Below are 18,710 nucleotides of genomic sequence, written 5' to 3'. Positions count from 1 at the left end.
TGTTTCTACTTGACCTGCATACAGGTTTCTCAGGAGGCAGGTAAGGTGGTCCAGTATTCCCACCCCTGTAGGAACTTTCCAGTTTGTTGTGATCCACGCAACAAAGGCTTTGGTGTAGTCAGTGAAGCAGAAGTAGATTTTTTTCTAGAATTCCTTTGCTTTTTCTATTATCCAGTGAATGATGGCAATTTGATCTCTGATTTCTCTTCCTTTTTTAAATCCAGCTTGTACATCTGGAAGTTCTCTGGCTTGAAGGATTTTGAGCATTACCTTGTGAGCCTGTAACATCAGCATTATTGTATGGTAGTTTGAGCATTCTTTGGCATTGCCTTTCTTTAGGATTGGAATGAAAACTGACCTTTTTCAGTCCTGTGGCCACTGCTGAGTTTTCCAAATTTGCTTCCATATTGAGTGCAGAACTTATTTGCATCATCTTTTAGAATTTGAAATAGCTCAGCTGTAAGTCTATCACCTTCACATTCCAGGGTGTCTGACTCTCGGAGAGTGAGCACACCATTGTGGTTTTCCAGGTCATTAAGGCCTTTTTTTTTTTTTTACATAGTTCTTCTGTGTATTTTTGCCAACTTTTCTCAAATTTATTCTTCTTCTCCTTCTCTTAGGCGCTTGCCATTTATGTCCTTTATTATACCCATCTTTGCATGAAATATTCCTTTGGTATCTCCAATTTCTTGAAGAGAACTTTAGTCTTGCCTGTTCTGTTGTTTTCCTTTATTTCTTGACATTGTTCACTTAAGAAGTCTATCTTATCTTTCCTTGCTATTTTCTGCAACACTGCATTCAGTTACATATATATATTTTTTCTCCTCTCCTTTCATTTTCTTCTTTTCTCAGCTATTTTTAAGGCCTCCTCAGACAACCACTTTGCCTTCTTGAATTTCTTCTTCTTTGGGATGGTTTTGATCACCACCTCATGTACAATGTTATGAACCTCCTTCCATAGTTCTTCAGGCACTCTATCTACCAGACCTAATCCCTTGAATGTATTTGTCACTTCCACTGTATAATCATAAGGGATTTGATTTAGGTCATACTTGAATAGCCTAATGTTTTTCCCTACTTTCTTCAAGTTAAGCCTGAATTTTGCAGTAAGGAGCCCATGATTTGAGCCACATTCATCTCAAGGTCTTGTTTTTGATGACTGTATAAATTTTCTCCATATTTGGTGCAAAGAATATAATCAATATGATTTTGACCATCTCTTGACGTCTATGCGTAGAGTCGTCTCTTGTGGTTTTGGAAGAGAGTGTTTGCAATGACCAGTGTGTTATCTCAGAAAACTCTGTTAGCCTTTGCCCTGCTTAATTTTGTGCTCCAAGGCCGAACTTGCCTGTTACCCCAGGTATCTCTTTACTTCTTACTTTGTATTCCAGTCCCCTTTGAGGGAAAGGACATCTTTTTTTCTTGTTAGTTCTAGAACATCTTGTTGGTCTTAATAGAACTGTTTAACTTCAGCTTCTTCAGCTTTATTGGTTAGGACATAGACTTGGATTACTGTGAGGTTGAAAAGTTTGTCTCGGAAATTTACCAAGATCATTCTGTCCTTTCTGAGATTGCATCCTCTTTTGTTGACTGTGAGAGCTACTCCCTTTCTTCCAAGGGATTCTTGCCCACAATTAGATATAATGATTATCTGAATTAAATACATCGATTACTGTCCCTTTTTTCCCCCACTGATTTCCTAAAATGTCGATGTTGACTCTTGCCATCTCTTCCTTGACCACATCCGATTTACCTTGATTTATGGACCTAACATTCCAGGTTCCTATGCAATATTGTTGTTTATAGCATCAGACTTACTTTCATCCACATCCACAACTGCGAGTCATTTCCACTGTGGCCCAGCTTCTTCATTCTTTCTGAAGCCATTTCTCCACTCTTCCTCAGTAGCATATTGGGCACCTACCAACTTGTGGGGATCATCTTCCAGTATCATTTCTTTTTGCCTTTTCATACTGTTCATGGGGTTTTCAAGGCAATGAAACTGGAGTAGTTTGCCATTCCTTTCTTCAGGGGACCATGTTTTGTCAGAACTCTCCACCATGACCCATCCGTCTTGCGTGCCCATGCACAGCATGGCTCATAGCTTCATTCTACCCAAGGCTGTGATCCATATGATCATTTTGGTTAGCAATGATTGTGGTTTTTAATTCCTATGAAAATTCTTCAGTCAGTTAAGTTACTTGTATGTGTGTGATTGAGTATGAGTGGTTTTGTGAGAGTGTATTTCCAAATTTCATACAGATTCACTTGTGAATGAGAAATATAATTGAAAATGTAGTTTTATTCTACAACTTAAGGTTAGTCTCTGAAATATCATACTTCCCACAGAAATAAATGTCATTTTTCTTCACCTTTTTTTCTTTAAATCACTAGATTTCAAAACACAATAGAAAATTCTCCTGTCCCAGTTTACCTTAATATACAGTTATTGTAATGGTTAAACATTATTCAAAATATCATATACAGTTTATAATACATAATAATTTTGTGTACCCCAGATATTCGTGAGGACATCTGTGATGGCAATATTTGAGTAATAATGTTCTAAATTTTATAATACTATGGCAGGATTATGGTATTTATGGTAATGATAGGAAGATAGGAATAATCATTAGACATTTTGCATTTGTATGATGCTTGTTTTTCTCTGTACAGTTCGAGGCTTTCCTTCAGAAGAAGATTTTGAAAAGTATATTAAATATGAAAATCAGTCTGTTCTTGTGCTGGCTGCTATAATATTTGATCATGACTTCAAAAACAGTAATGACAGATTGCCACTTAAGGTAGGAAAGTTTTATCTAAAGACTTTATATTTCAAAGCTTCGGGGGTTTAATGAAATGAAGGTAACATCATGATTTTATAAACGGCAAAAGTTATAACTTGCTCAAGATAATAACTGCTGTATATAAGAGCAGGAATTTGAATCTATTAATAGTTCCAACTTATTTTAATACCTATGCTTTTAGTCATCACATTATGCTGATAAGAATAAAACTGGACCTTAAGGTCTTGTGGCTTCCCTGGTAGCTCAGTTGGTAAAGAACCTGCCTGCAATGCAGGAGACCCCTGTTTGATCCCTGGGTCTGGAAGAACTGCTGGAGAAGGGATAAGCAACCCACTCCACTATTCTTGGGCTTCCCTGGTGGCTCAGCTGGTAAAGAATCTGCCTGCAATGCAGGAGACCTGGGTTCTATCCCTGGGTTGGGAAGATCCCCTGGAGGAGGACATGGCAACCCACTCCAGTATTCTGCCCTGAGAATTCCATGGACTGTATAGTCCATGGGGTCGCAAAGAGTCGGACATGACTAAGCTACTCTCACCCACTCTTAAGGTTTTGTATTCAGAAAAATGAAGCAATAGGAACTTTAGTAAGGATATTTATTTTGCCAATCTACATGGCCAGGTAGATGTTTCCAGTCCTGCAAATTGTGGTTAAGAAAATAATAATATAGATACATAAAAAAGATGGGCAGCAATATCTGTTACCTGTTTATATATCTCTGGAATTTCGGATAGTACATACCTATATATGATATTTAAACTTTTTAGTGTGTTGATTTTAAGTGTAATTCCCATTCTGACTTTGCATGTAAAGTCAAGTTTATAATAAAGCTGTTACTATGTGAACATTAAACAAACGCAAAAGCAGCCCAACTCATGTCTGGAAATTTTTTGCCTGTGGCAGCTTTAATTACTGGGATTGTGAGCTTTAGAAGGAGTTTCTCTGCCCTCTTGTTAGGACAATTGCCTGCTAAATACCTCTTTTTTTTGCACTTGGTGTCATGCTTTAATATATTGTTGCTACATATCCAAAGAGGTGATTGCTTTAACTTTGAGAATTCTAATTCTCTCTCTGGTGGCCATGGAAGCTTCTGTAATGCCACTAATAGCTAATTTGCATGTCCTTTAAATATTTTAAGTTTGATCTTTAAAATAAAGGCAGATACATATACACTAGCAAGGGCTTTCCAGTGGCTCAGCGGTGAAGAATCTGCCTGCAATGCAGTAGTCACAGGAGTTGCAGGTTCGATCCCTGGGTGGGGAAGATCCCCTGCAGGAGGACATGGCAACCCACTCCAGTATTCTTACCTGGAGAATTCCATGGACAGAGGAGTCTGGTGGACTACAGTTCATTGGGCCACAAAGAGTCAGACACAACTGAAGCTACTTAGCATGCATGCATACACTGGCAGATTCCAACAGGAAAGGCTTCTTTCTTTTGAATAAATTACTTAATTTCTCTTCTAAGTCTCTAGTAACAGCTCTTAGGTTTTAGCCAGGTTGCATCGGAATTAGAACACCTGCAGCCACTGAAGAAGACTCTCATAACATTGCTCAAGGTGGAGTGTTTTGAACCTGGTAACTTGGTGTGTCTCTTTACCAGAGAGAGACGTTCTACGTAGGGTTGAGACAAATGATCAAACTATAGTATCTGTGCATAGAGCCAGATCCAGCATTTAAGAGGCAAGTATTTGCCAGGAGAAGGGAAGAAACTCACTTTATTCTTTTCATATATGTCCACTTTATGCTAATTACTGCCTCAAAAAAAGTGCTTGTGCTTATATAACTTCATTGGTATACGCGGATCCCCTGACCCAAATATCAGGTAACTTTGGTACAGTTGCAAACTTCATTTTTGTTGTTGATTCTCTGTGTCTAGCATTTGAAATGTATTCCTGACAATTTTTCCCCCAGGTTATTTTCCCAGATATCTGTTCTCTTTTTCTACACTTTACCAAACAAAATTTCTTATCTCTGCTTTCTGACTTCATGGATAATGTAGACCTACTGTACTCTCCTTTTTCCCTCAACCCGTGGCTCTTATGTAGCTGAACTTTATATGTTAGCTGAATTTCCCAGGCAAGACTTAATCTGTCCACATGGATACCACAACACTTCATTAAGAACACAGAAAAGATCGGGTTCCTCTGCTATGTTAAAGACACCAGGGGTGCTCCACTGACTACAGAAGTTTCTTTGCACAGGACACAAGGCCATCAGTGACCTGTTTCTGAATACCCTTCCAGCCCCATTTTTGTCTCTTCTTTCTTTGAAATTTATGTTATAGCAATATCGAACCAGTAGCAGTTCTTTGCGTGTACTATATTATCTCTTGCTCCTCTGCCGTTGGTCACATTATCCTCTTTTTGAGAGGACATGTGTTCTCTAGAGGTCCTTCATGTTCTTTGGATAGTTGTCCTCCATTGTAGAAAACTCTTCTTGTAAGTGCAAGTCTCCTCTTCCCTCCTCCGTGCTCCCTTAACACTTTTTGAGATCTCTGAGATCAAGGATTGTGTACTAAGATATTTAAGCATGCTGTAACTAGTTAAAACTTTGTTTATAAATGACTGAATTATGTGAATTTTTACTTAGACATAGTGCAGGTGCCTGTTCCTTCTCACTTTCTCTGTTCTGCTTCCTTGATCGTTGCTGACGGTAATCTTTTGTCTTGTTAAGCTACTCAGATTCTACTATAATTTACCCTTTTAGTTTACTTATCTCTTCAGACACAGTGAATAATTATTTTTTCATTTAATACTTAAAATAGGCAACATTCAACATTTAAATGTAATCATCCCTCCTCTTCTTCATCTGGGTTTTTCCTTATGTGTCACTCATTATTTTGAAGAGGGAGGTATATTTTTGCCTTACCGTATTTGGCTAACATGATGGGAAATGAAATAATAGAACTTTCTGAATTTTCACCAGTTGTTGCTGTTGTTTAGTCGCTAAGTGGTGACCGGCTTTTTAAGACCCCATGGACTATAGCCCACAAGGCTCCTCTGTCTATGGGATTTCCCAGGAAAGAATACTGGAGTGAGTTGCAATTTCCTTCTCCAGGGGATCTTCCAACCCAGGGATCATACCCGCATCTCCTACATTAGCAGGTGTATTCTTTACCACTGAGCTACCAGGGAAGACACCAGAGAAACTGTTGCTTAATCACTGAGTCATGTCCAACTCTTTGTGACCCCATGGGCTGGAGCCTGCCAGACTTCTCTGTCTGTGGGATTTCCCAGACAAGAATACTGAAGTGGGTTGCCATTTCTTTCTCCCACCAGGGAAGTAGGCAGGTCAGTTCTCCGTGTAGAAAATTCATTCATAATGATCAAAGAAGGTACCACTACTGTGTCTTTGAAACTCAAAGGCAAAATGCCATGGAGATAAAAGAGGAAACATGTAAATTTAGTCAATTTTAAATTATGACTGTGATTATAGGATGTGAGTCCTGCTACTTGTTCCCTGTTGACAGTGATACTGTCGTTTCTCCTCATTTAGAATTCTAAATTGCTCACTTGTCCTCAAAACACAACTTTTAACTTTGTATTTTATGTACCTTTCATGGCTAGTATTTGCTTTTTGATGTTTATTGGCTTAAAATATTTGTTTTCTATTATTGTTCATTCTAGGTAAAATATCGTCTGCGTTTCCGTTCTATAAAAAACACTCCATGGTTTACAGAACTTCTCTTTCCAGTAAATCCCTCTCGAGGACCCAGGAACCCGAGTTCTGCAGAAGGGGGAAGTCCTGGTGAGCATATCCTTAAGCACACTTAATTATTATTTTGGTTGTCCAGGCTGGCAGTCATTTAACATTTTTTTTCAACATGTGAGAAATGTGTTTCTTTGTGAATTATGACAGTAAGTTTTTTAAATTTAGTTTTTATGGTAAAACAAGCATATAGAAAACCTTATATGTTTGGAAAACTCAACAGTGGCCATAGGACTGGAAAAGGTCAGTTTTCATTCCAATTCCAAAGAAAGGCAATGCCAAAGAATGCTCAAACTACTGCACAATTGCACTCATCTCACACACTAGTAAAGTAATGCTCACAATTCTCCAAGCCAGGCTTCAACAGTATGTGAACTGTGAACTTCCAGAAGTTCAAGCTGGATTTAGAAAAGGTAGAGGAACCAGAGATCAAATTGTCAACATCTGTTGGATCATTGAAAAAGCAAGAGAGTTCCAGAAAAACATCTACTTCTACTTTATTGACTATGCCAAAGCCTTTGACTGTGTGGATCACAACAAACTCTGGAAAATTCTTAAAGAGATGAGAATACCAGACCACCTTACCTGCCTCTTGGAAAACCTGTATGCAGGTCAAGAAGCAACAGCTAGAACTGGACATGGAACAACAAACTGGTCCCAAATTGGGAAAGGAGTACATCAAGGCTGTATATTGGCACTGTGCTTATTTAACTTATATGCAGAGTACATCATGAGAAACACTGGGCTGGAAGAACCACAATCTGGAATCAAGATTGCTGGGACAAATATCAATAACCTCAGATATGCAGATGACACCACCCTTATGGTAGAAAGTGAAGAACTAAAGAGCCTCTTGATGAAAGTGAAAGAGGAGAGTGAAAAAGTTGGCTTAAAACTCAACATTCAGAAAACTAAGATCATAGCATCCAGTCCCATCACTTGATGGCAAATAGATGGGGAAACAGTGAAAAACAGTGACAGACTTTATTTTCTTGGGCTCCAAAATCACTGCAGATGGTGACTGCAGCCATGAAATTAAAAGACGCTTACTCCTTGGAAGAAAAGTTATGACCAACCTAGACAGCATATTGAAAAGCAGAGACATTACTTTGCCAACAAAGGTTTGTCTAGTCAAAGCTATTGTTTTTCCAGTGGTCATGTATGGATGTGAGAGTTGGACTATAAAGAAAGCTGAGCGTCAAAGAATTGATGCTTCTGAACTGTGGTGTTGAAGACTCTTAAGAGTCGCTTGGACTGCAAACAGATCAAACCAGTCCATAGTAAAGGAAATCAGTCCTGAATATTCATTTGAAGGACTGATGCTGAAGCTTAAGCTCCAATACTCTGGGCCACCTGATGGGAAGAACTGACTCATTTGAAATGACTCTTATGCTGTGAAAGATTGAAGGCGGGAAGAGAAGGGGAGGACAGAGAATGAGATGGTTGGATGGCATCACTGACTCAATGGACATGAGTTTGAGTGAACTCTGGGAGTTGGTGATGGACAGGAAGGCCTGGCATGCTGCAGTCCATGGGGTCGCAGAGTTGGATATGACTGAGCAACTGAACTGAACCGAACTGATACACTTGGAAAGTATCTTTGTATTACCTTCTATCATTTCCTGAACTTTTATCAATGTATATGCATGAATTTATTTAGTCGTTTTTGGTAAATGTTCACTGTGCTGACATAGACATGTCTTCATTTACTAACACTATTTGCATGCTTATGGTTCCTGTATTATTTTGGGGCAGTTATTTTGATGAATGATGTTTCATTATGCAATGGTAGTTTTAAGTTGTTTTTAAATTACATAGGTTAACTTTAGGGATAAAAAACAATAGAAAGTGAAAGTGAAGTCACTCAGTCGTGTCCGACTCTTTGTGACCCCATGGACTGTAGCCTATCAGGCTCCTCAGTCCATGGAATTTTCCAGGCAAGAGTACTGGAGTGGGTTGCCATTTCCTTCTCCCAGGGGATCTTCCCAACCCAGGGATCAAACCCGGGTCTCCTGCACTGCAGGCAGATGCTTTACCATCTGAGCCATCAGGGAAGCACCCTCCCCTAAAACAAACAAACAAACAAAATATAGAGAACTTGAATTAACTAACAATCCTGAGAATTTGTCTTTACTAAATTATTCAGCAGAAGACAAAAGCTATGTGTAGTTTACCATTATCAAGAACATGATGATCTATCAGTATGACAGACTATTGTGTAGTGATAAAAAATAATCATCAAACCTGATAAATACAGAACCATATGGATAGAATTATGAAAATGTATAACGGTCTGTATAAAAATTAGAATGGCTGTCTAAAAATAAAGAAAGTCAGAGTGGTGGGATTGTGTAGTGTCTTGTCATTTTTATCAAAAACATTGAGTATTTCTCTAACCAAAATTGGCCTTTTTTAAAATTAGTATGCTGCATCCTAAGTATAGTTGTGAGAGTAAGTTAATTGAAAAGTGCATGATCTTAGTGGAAAAATAGTAGTTTAAAACCAAAAAGAAGCTTTGGTCTCATAAAAGCATTTAAATATATGCTATTCCTCAAGGGAGGCTTTCCTTAAAAAACCTACTATAAAGAAAGAAAAATTAGATTTCACCTATTGAATGATACTGCATAGCAAATTAATATTAAAAACTGGTATGAAGAGATATTTTCCTTGTAAATGACATTATAGTATAGTGACTGGGAGCCAAGTGATTTGATGTTTCTTTCTCAGACTCTGTTAGTCAGTACCTTTATGAGCTTAAACACTCTGGATCGAGTTTCTTAAGGTGAAAAATGAGTATTTGGAGTAAGTGATCTTTTAAATCCCCTTCAACAGTAAAAATCTATGGTATTAATTATTAGGACCTGGACCAGTTAAATCAGCTAAGTGGTAGAAGAGATGATCAGGATTAGTTCAGTGAAATTTGAAAGTGATATTTACAAAAATTGTAATAAGAGTATTAAACATGAGATCCATTTTCTTAAGTGTACAACAAAGGTATATTATTGTGTAGCAGATCTCCAGAACTATTTAATCTTGCAAAAATAAAACGCTGCACCAATTAAGCAACAACTCCTCATTTTCCCCTCCTTCCAGCCCTTGGAGACCACCATTCTATTTTCTGTTTCTATGAGTTTGACTAGTCTAGATACTTCATTTAAGTGGAATCATGCATTAATTGTATTTTTGTGCATAATGTCCTCAAGATTTATCCATCTTGTAGCATATAACAGAATTTTCTTCTTTTTCAAGGCTGAATAATATTCCATCATAGGTCATTTCAGTTCAGTTGCTCAGTCGTGTGCAACTCTTTGTGACCCCATGGGCTTTTGCAGCATGCCAGGCTTCCTGTCCATCACCAACTCCTGGAGCTTGCTCAAACTCATATCCAGAAAGTCAGTGATGTCATTCAACCATCTCATCCTCCATCGTCTCCTCCTCCTGCCTTCAATCTTTCCCAGCATCAGGGTCTTTTCAAATGAATCAGTTCCTCACATCAGGTGGCCCAAGTACTGGGGCTTCAGCTTCAGCATCAGTCCTTCCAAGGAATATTCAGGACTTATTTCCTTTAGGATTGACTGGTTTTATCTCCTTGCAGTCCAATGGACTCTCAAGAGTCTTCTCCAACACACAGTTCAAAAGCATCAGTTCTTTGGCACTCAGCTTTCTTTATGGTCCAACTCTCACATCCATACATGACTACTGGAAAAACCATAGCTTTGATTAGATGGATCTTTGTTGGCAAAGTAATGTCTCTGCTTTTTAATATGCTGTCTAGGTTGGTCACAGCTTTTCTTCCAAGGAGCAAGCATCTTTTAATTTCATGGCTGTTGTTGCCATCTGCACTGATTTTGGAGCCCAAGAAAATAAAATAAAGTCTGTCATTGTTTCCATTGTTTCCTCACCTATTTTCCATGAAGTGATGGGATCGGATGCCATGATCTTAGTCTTTTGAATGCTGGGTTTTAAGCCAGCTTTTTCATTCTCCTCTTTCACTTTCATCAAGAGGCTCTTTAGTTCATCTTTGGTTTCTGCCATAAGGGTGGTGTCATCTGCATATCTGAGATTATTAATATTTCTCCTGGCAATCTTGATTCCAGCTTTGCTTCATCCAGCCTGGCATTTTGCATGATTCACTCTGCATAGAAGCTAAATAAGCCTGGTGATAATGTACAGCTTTGACATACTCCTTTCCCAATTTGGAACCAGTCTATTGTTCCATGTACTGTTCTAACTAATGCTTCTTGACTGAATACAGATTTCTCTGGAGGCAGGTAGAGTGGTCTGGTATTCCCATCTCTTGAAGAATTTTCCACAGTTTGTTGTGATCCACACAGTCAAAGGTTTTGACATAGTCAATAAAGCAGAAGTAGATGTTTTTGTGGAACTCTCTTGCTTTTTTGATGATCCAACGGATGTTGGCAATTTGGTCTCTGGTTCCTCTGCCTTTTCTAAATCCAGCTTGAACTTCTGGAAGTTCATGGTTCACCTACTGTTGAAGCCTGACATGGAGAATTTTGAGCATTACTTTTCCTAGCATGTGAGATGAGTGCAATTGTGCAGTAGTTTGAGCATTCTTTGGCATTGCCTTTCTTTGGGATTGAAATGAAAATTGACCTTTTCCAGTCCTGTGGCCCTTGTTGTGTCTTCCAAATTTGCTGGCATATTGAGTGTAGCACTTTCACAGCACCATCTTTTAGGATTTGAAATAGCTCAACTGGAATTCCATCACCTCCACTAGCTTTGTTTGTAGTGATGCTTCCTAAGGCCCACTTGACTTCACATTCCAGGATGTCTGGCTCTAGGTAGGTGATCACACCATTGTGCTTATATGGGTCAAGATTTTTTTTGTATAGTTTTCTTCTGTGTATTCTTGCCACCTTTTCTTAATATCTTCTGCTTCTTTTATGTCTATACCATTTCTGTCCTTTATTGTGCCCATCTTTGCATGAAATGTTTCCTGGTGTCTCTAATTTTCTTGAAGAGATCTCTAGTCTTTCCCTTTCTATTCTTTTCCTCTCTTTCTTTGCACTGATCACTTAGGAAGGTTTTCTTATCTTTCCTTGCTATTCTTTGGAACTTTGCATTCAGATGGGTTTATCTTTCCTTTTCTCCTTTGCCTTTTACTTCTCTTTTTTTCTCAGCTATTCATAAGGCCTCCGCAGACAACCATTTTGCCTTTCTTCATTTCTTTTTCTTAGGGATGGTATTAGGGCACCACCTCCTGTACAATATCATGAACCTCCATCCATAGTTCTTTAGGCACTCTGTCTATCAGATCTAATCCCTTTAATCCATTTGTCACTTCCACTGTATAATTGTAAGGGTTTTCATTTAGGTCATACTCTAATGGTCTAGTGGTTTTCCCCACGTTCTTCAATTTAAGTCTGAATTTTGCAATAAGAATTTCATGATTTGAGCCATAGTCAGTTCCTGGTCTTGCTTTTGCTGACTCTATAGAACTTCTCCATCTTTGGCTGCAAAGAATATAATTAATCTGATTGAGGTATTGACCATCTGGTAATGTCCATGTATAGAGTTGTCTCTTGTGTTGATGGAAGAGGATTTTTGCTGTTATCAGTACATTCTCTTGGAAAAACTCTGTTAGCTTTTGCCCTGCTTCATTCTGTACTCCAAGGCCAAATTTGCCTGTTACTCCAGGTATCTCTTGACTTCCTACTTTTACATTCCAGTCTCCTATGATGAAAAGGACATCGTTTTTTGGTGTTAGTTCTAGAAGATCTTGTAGGTCATCATAGAACCATTCAACTTCAGCCTGTTTGGCATTGACACACACACACACATACCACAGTTGGTTTATCCATTTATCTATCAAAGAACATTTAGATTGCTTTCATCTTTTGGCTATTGTGAATGATGATGCAATGAATATGTGTGTGCAGATATTTCACTGAGATCCTGTTTTCAATTCTTTATCTATTCCAAAAAATGTAATTATTGGATTTTATGGCAATTATTTGTAATATTTTGAGAAACCTCCATCCTGTTTTCCATTGCAAGTGCACCATTTTATATTTCTACCAGTAGTTCACAAGGATTTCAATTTCCTTACATCTTCACCAAAATTTGTTATTTTCTCTGTTTTGGTAGTGGCCATCCGACAGGTGTGAGGTGGCATCTTGTGGTTTTGATATGCATTTCCCTGATGACTAGTGAATTTGATTATTTTTTTCATTTGCTTTTTGTCCCCTTGTATATTTTTTTGAAGAAATATCTGTTCACGTCATTCATATTTTTTAATATGGTTGTTTAGTTGTTGTTGAGTTTTAGATGTTCTTTATATATTCTGAATATTAGCCCTTTATACATTTTATGGTTTATAAATATTTTCTCCCATTTCATTGGTTGTCTTTTCATTCTGTTGATTGTTCCCTTTGCTGTGGAAACATTTTTAAGTGTGATGTAGTCTACTTTGTTTATTTTTGCTTGTCCCATGTGCTTTTGATGTCATGTCTGAGAAATCATCACCTAATCCAATGTCATGAGTAACTTGCCCTTTGTTTTCTTCTATGAGTTTTACAATGTCAGGTCTTGTGTTTAGATATTCAATCCATTTTCATTTAATTTTTGGTATAAGGTATGGATCCAAATTCATTCTTTTGCATGTGGACTTCCAGTTTATCCAACACCATTTCTTTTGAAGAAACTGTATTTTTTTGCCCAATGCCCTTAGCAAAGATCATTTGACCATATATGAGAGTTTATTTCTGGGTCATCTGTTGTTTTCCATTTGTCTCTATGTCTGTCTTTATGCCAATACCATACTCTTTTGATTACTGTAACTTCCTAATTTATTTTAAAATCAGGATATGTGAGTCCTCCAGCTTAAAAGAACAAGTGTTTTTCTTGCTCAGGATTATTTTGGCTACTCAGAATCTTTTGAAATTTCATATGGATTTTAGGATTTTTGTCTATTTCTACAAAAATGCATTTGGGGTTTTGATAAAGATTATATTGAATCTGTAGATAACTCTTGATTAGTATGAGTATTGTCTTCCAACTCATGAGCACAGGGTGTCTTTTAATTTATTTGTGTCTTCTTTATTAATTTCAGGAATGCTTTGTAGTTTTAAGTGTACAAGTAATTTACCTCTTTGGTTAAATTTCTTCCTATGTATTTTATTCTTTTCAATGCTATTATAAATGGAATTATGTCATATCTTGTTTTAAGCTTCATTTCTATGCATGTGTCCAGTATAGAAAAGTATATCTGGTGTTTTTCTTTTCTGGCTTACTTCACTCTCTATAATAGGCTCCAGTTTCATCCACCTCATTAAAACTGATTCAAATGCATTCTTTTTAATGGCTGAGTAATACTCCATTGTGTATATGTACCACAGCTTTCTTATCCATTCATCTGCTAATGGACATCTAGGTTGCTTCCATGTCCTGGCTATTATAAACAGTGCTGCGATGAACATTGGGGTACACGTGTCTCTTTCAATTCTGGTTTCCTCAGTGTGTATGCCCAGCAGTGGGATTGCTGCATCATAAGGCAGTTCTATTTCCAGTTTTTTAAGGAATCTTCACACTGTTCTCCATAGTGGCTGTACTAGTTTGCATTCCCACCAACAGTGTAAGAGGGTTCCCTTTTCTCCACACCCTCTCCAGCATTTATTGCTTGTAGACTTTTGGATAGCAGCCATTCTGACTGGCGTGAAATGGTACCTCATTGTGGTTTTGATTTGCATTTCTCTGATAATGAGTGATGTTGAGCATCTTTTCATGTGTTTGTTAGCCATCTGTATGTCTTCTTTAGAGAAATGTACGTTTAGTTCCTTGGCCCATTTTTTGATTGGGTCGCTTATTTTTCCAGAATTGAGCTGCAGGAGTTGCTTGTATATTTTTGAGATTAATTCTTTGTCAGTTGCTTCATTTGCTATTATTTTCTCCCATTCTGAAGGCTGTTTTTTCACCTTGCTTATAGTTTCCTTTGCTGTGCAGAAGCTTTTAATTTTAATTAGGTCCCATTTGTTTATTTTTGCTTTTATTTCCAATATTCTGGGAGGTGGGTCATGGAGGATCCTGCTGTGATTTATGTTGGAAAGTGTTTTGCCTATGTTCTCCTCTAGGAGGTTTATAGTTTCTGGTCTTAATGTTTAGATCTTTAATCCATTTTGAATTTATACAGTATACTAATGCATATATATGGAATTTAGAAAGATGGTGATGATAACCCTGTATGTGAGACAGCAAAAGAGACACAGATGTATAGAACAATCTTTTGGACTCTGTGGGAGAGGGAGAGGGTGGGACGATTTGGGAGAATGGCACTGAAACATGTATAATATCATATAAGAAACGAATCGCCAGTCCAGGTTCAATGCAGGATACAGGTTGCTTGGGGCTGGTGCACTGGGATGACCCAGAGGGATGGTATGGGGAGGGAGGTGAGAGGGGGGTTCAGGATGGGGAACACGTGTACACCCATGGCGGATTCATGTTGATGTATGGCAAAACCAATACAATATTGTAAAGTAATTAGCCTCCAATTAAAATAAATAAATTTAAATTAAAAAAATAAAAATAAAATAATTTTTTTTTAAAGAAAGGTATATCTGGTATTTTCTTGAATTCTCATTTCTTTTGACTGATAATATTACATAAACCAACTGTAACATTTGGATGCAAGCATTTTAGTTTGGGGAAGGGTGATAATGCAATTCCATTCTATTTATTATCTCTTTATATTCCAAACTGTTATAAGTTTTGTGAATTTGCTTTGTTTTATGAGTTAAAACTTAGAATTACCTGAATTGCCTTCTGTGTTTGCCTTGCTGCTTCCTAATGTACTGAACTTGGCAATCTTTGTTTTTTCACTTAGATTACTACAAAGGTGGATTCCTGCTTGTACAGCATGCCTTAGATAAGGCCATCATTGTGTACCATAATGGCAGAGCTGCGGAAACACTATTTGCAAATGTCAACATTTTTGTTAGCAGATTTCCATACCCTACTTATTATAAAGATCATTTTTTCCTCTCTTTTTTATCTCTCTTCCCTTTAGCAGTTTTACTTATATTTTCTCTAACTGAACTTACTCTTATCAGGACCATTGTTATGGAAAAGGAAACCAGATTAAAGGTAAATTCACTTTCTTTGTTTCATTTTGGGCCTGTGGAACAGATTTATGCACAGATTTGGACTATGTCTATACCTTTGTTACTAGTGAATGATTATAACACAATAGCAATATACAAATATAGATTGGGCATAGAATATATATACTATGTCATTTGTCAATTTGCTGGTGTTTTTCTTTTATCTAAATTCTTGATCTGGTTTGTAATTTTATTGACTATTTGATAAGAATGCTGTGAAGAGAAATCATATATTAAATATCCTGAATCTTCTTTGGAATAAAATGAACAAAAGAGAAATAATCATACAAGCTTATAAATTATATGACCCTAATATATACTTCAATTCCAAGATTTGAGAATCTTTTTAATATCAAGTCAAATCAAGATCATATTATAAAGAGCAGTGGCTCTAAAGTCAGAGAGAAAGCCATTAATTTATCCATGTATCCATTAATTTGCAACCCTGTACTGTAGCCCACCATGCTGCTCTGCCCATGGGATTCTCCAGGCAAGAATACTGGAGTAGGTTGCCATGTATCACCCTCTAAATCACCCAGGCTTGAAACCTAAGTCTTATCAGTATAGTATAGTATGTGTAGCACCTGAGTACTGCCATTTCCTACCCCTGTAACTTTTGGGTAACTTTCTTAACCTCTCTGGGCCTCATTTGTAAAATGGAGGTAAACATACTCTTACCACATAGAGTTGTGTGATAATTAAAGAGATCTTAATTGTTAGTACATAGGAAATATTATCGGAGAAGGCGATGGCACCCCACTCCAGTACTCTTGCCTGGAAAATCCCATGGATGGAGGAGCCTAGTAGGCTGCAGTCCATGGGGTCGCGAAGAGTTGGACACGACTGAGCAACTTCACTTTCACTTTTCACTTTCATGCATTGGAGAAGGAAATGGCAACTCACTCCAGTGTTCTTGCCTGGAGAATCCCAGGGATGGGGGAGCCTGGTGGGCTGCCATCTATGGGGTCACACAGAGTCGGACACGACTGAAGTGACTTAGCAGCAGTAGCAGTAGGAAATATTACGTAGCTATCAACGGTTAGTTATCTTTCCATTCCCTTTGTTCCCTGTGTGCAGCGTGTGTCAACCAGCATACATTCTGTTCCTTTCTCTCCATTTTTGGAAATGTCATTTTCTACTTCAAGCTCTTGTTAATTTTTCATCATCTAGCCATTCATCTGACTACCACATATTTTTCTTTTTTCCTACTTAGTGAATAATCTCCTTGAAATCTATTTTCAACTTTAAACTTCAGCTTACTAGTTTTCTCTCTGTGTCTCCAGGACCTGTTACACAAATGTTGATCATGTAGTTTAAATTATTTGTTATTTAATTTTTCATTTAAAAACTTGAATTAAAATAAATACATACCAATGTGTACAGATCTTTGAAACATGAACACACAACTACTATTCCACCCAAGTAGTAGTTCCACCCAATATTGCCTGTAATCTGGACACCCCTTCGCATCCCACCTAAATAACTACATCTCTCTTCTCTAAAAATAGTTACTATTTAAATTCTAAAATTGTAGATTAGTGTTGCCTGGTTTAAAAACTTTATTTAAATAGAATCATACAATAGCCATTCTTTTGTTTCAGTGAGAGCTATTGATGTTTTCTGTATAGATGCAATTTGGTCATTTTCATTATTGTGTGTTATACTTTATGACTATACCACAATTTGTCACTATTTCTGATGAATATTTAGTTGTTCAAGTATTGGCCTATTACAGTAAGCCAATGTGAATATATTTTTTTTAAATGAAGCTGTAGGTTTATTCAATAACAGTTGAGAGGCCCCCAATATAATGTTAAATGAAAAAAAAGCATATCCTGAAACAATGCAGGTATCATCCCATTTTTGCAAAAAGCATGTGTATTAGAGGAAAAAAAACCCAGATATATGCTAATATATTAGCAATAGTTTTCCTCTCAGTGAAATATTTCCTTTTATACTTTTTGTATTTTAAATGTATTTCTTTATTATTGAAGGATATGTTTTGGAGAAGATGTGCACATTTTTCTGTTGGATATATACCTAAGATTAAGATTGGTGGAGTATAAAATATACATATTTTCAATCTTGTTAAATAAAGTGAAATTTTTTTCTAAAGTTTGTGCCAATTCATTCTCTTATCAATAATGTAAGAGAGTTACTCTTGTTCCATAAGTATGCCAACAATTGGTGGTATTAGCCTTTTAAACTTTCAGCCATTCTGGAAAGGGTATAGCAGTAAACTCATTGTGGTTTGTTTTTTTTTATTTTATTTTTAAACTTTACACTATTGTATTGGTTTTGCTAAATATCGAAATGAATCCGCCACAGGTATACATGTGTTCCCCATCCTGAACCCTCTTCCCTCCTCCCTCCCCATCATTGTGGTTTTAATTTAATTTTCCTTGTTAACTAATGATGTTGAACACCTTTTCACATGCTTTTTGGCTACATGGATTTTCCTCATTTTGAATGCTGAGTTTTAAGCAAGCTCTTTCACTCTCTTCTTTCACTTTCATCATGAGGCTCTTTATTCCCTCTTCACTTTCTGCCATAAGGGTGGAGTCATCTGCATATCTGAAGTTATTGATATTTCTCCCCAGTCTTGATTCCAGCTTGTGCATCATCCAGCCTGGCTATTCTCATGATGTACTCTGCATATAAGTTAAATAAGCTGGGTGACAATATATAGTCTTGACGTACTCCTTTCTCAATTTGGAACCAGTCCACTGTTACTTGTCTGATTCTGTTGTTTCTTGACCTGCATAGAGGTTTCTCAGGAAGTAGGTCAGGTGGTCTGTTATTCCTACCTCTTTAAGAATTTTCCACAGTTTGTTGTGATAGACACAGTCAAGAACTTCAGTGCAGTAGATGTTCTTCTGGAATTCTCTTCCTTTTCCTATGATCCAGTGGATGTTTGCAGTTTGATCTCTGGTTCCTCTGCCTTTTTAAATCCAGCTTGTACATCTGGATGTTCTGGGTTCACATACTGTTGACATAGCTGGAAGGATTTTGAACAATACTTTGCTACCATGTGAAATGAGTGCAGTTGTGCAGTAATTTGAACATTCTTTGACATT

The 18,710-nt window shown here is 37.2% G+C and overlaps 1 protein-coding gene across 1 annotated transcript in view; it reads left to right on the top strand.

The window, feature by feature from the left end:
- Window positions 1-18,710, top strand: part of LOC123331500 (phospholipid-transporting ATPase ABCA3-like) — a 76,052-nt gene that overhangs the window by 48,652 nt on the left and 8,690 nt on the right. Inside the window, exons 4-6 of the mRNA XM_044935576.2 lie at window positions 2,677-2,804; window positions 6,433-6,553; window positions 15,357-15,616. Of these exons, the coding sequence (XP_044791511.1) occupies window positions 2,677-2,804; window positions 6,433-6,553; window positions 15,357-15,616 (509 nt within the window). The remainder of the gene's footprint in view (window positions 1-2,676; window positions 2,805-6,432; window positions 6,554-15,356; window positions 15,617-18,710) is intronic.

The sequence above is a fragment of the Bubalus bubalis genome, chromosome 24, assembly GCF_019923935.1.
Source record: "Bubalus bubalis isolate 160015118507 breed Murrah chromosome 24, NDDB_SH_1, whole genome shotgun sequence".
In the NCBI taxonomy this organism is placed as follows: domain Eukaryota; kingdom Metazoa; phylum Chordata; class Mammalia; order Artiodactyla; family Bovidae; genus Bubalus; species Bubalus bubalis.
This window is presented reverse-complemented; position numbering and strand designations above follow the sequence as displayed.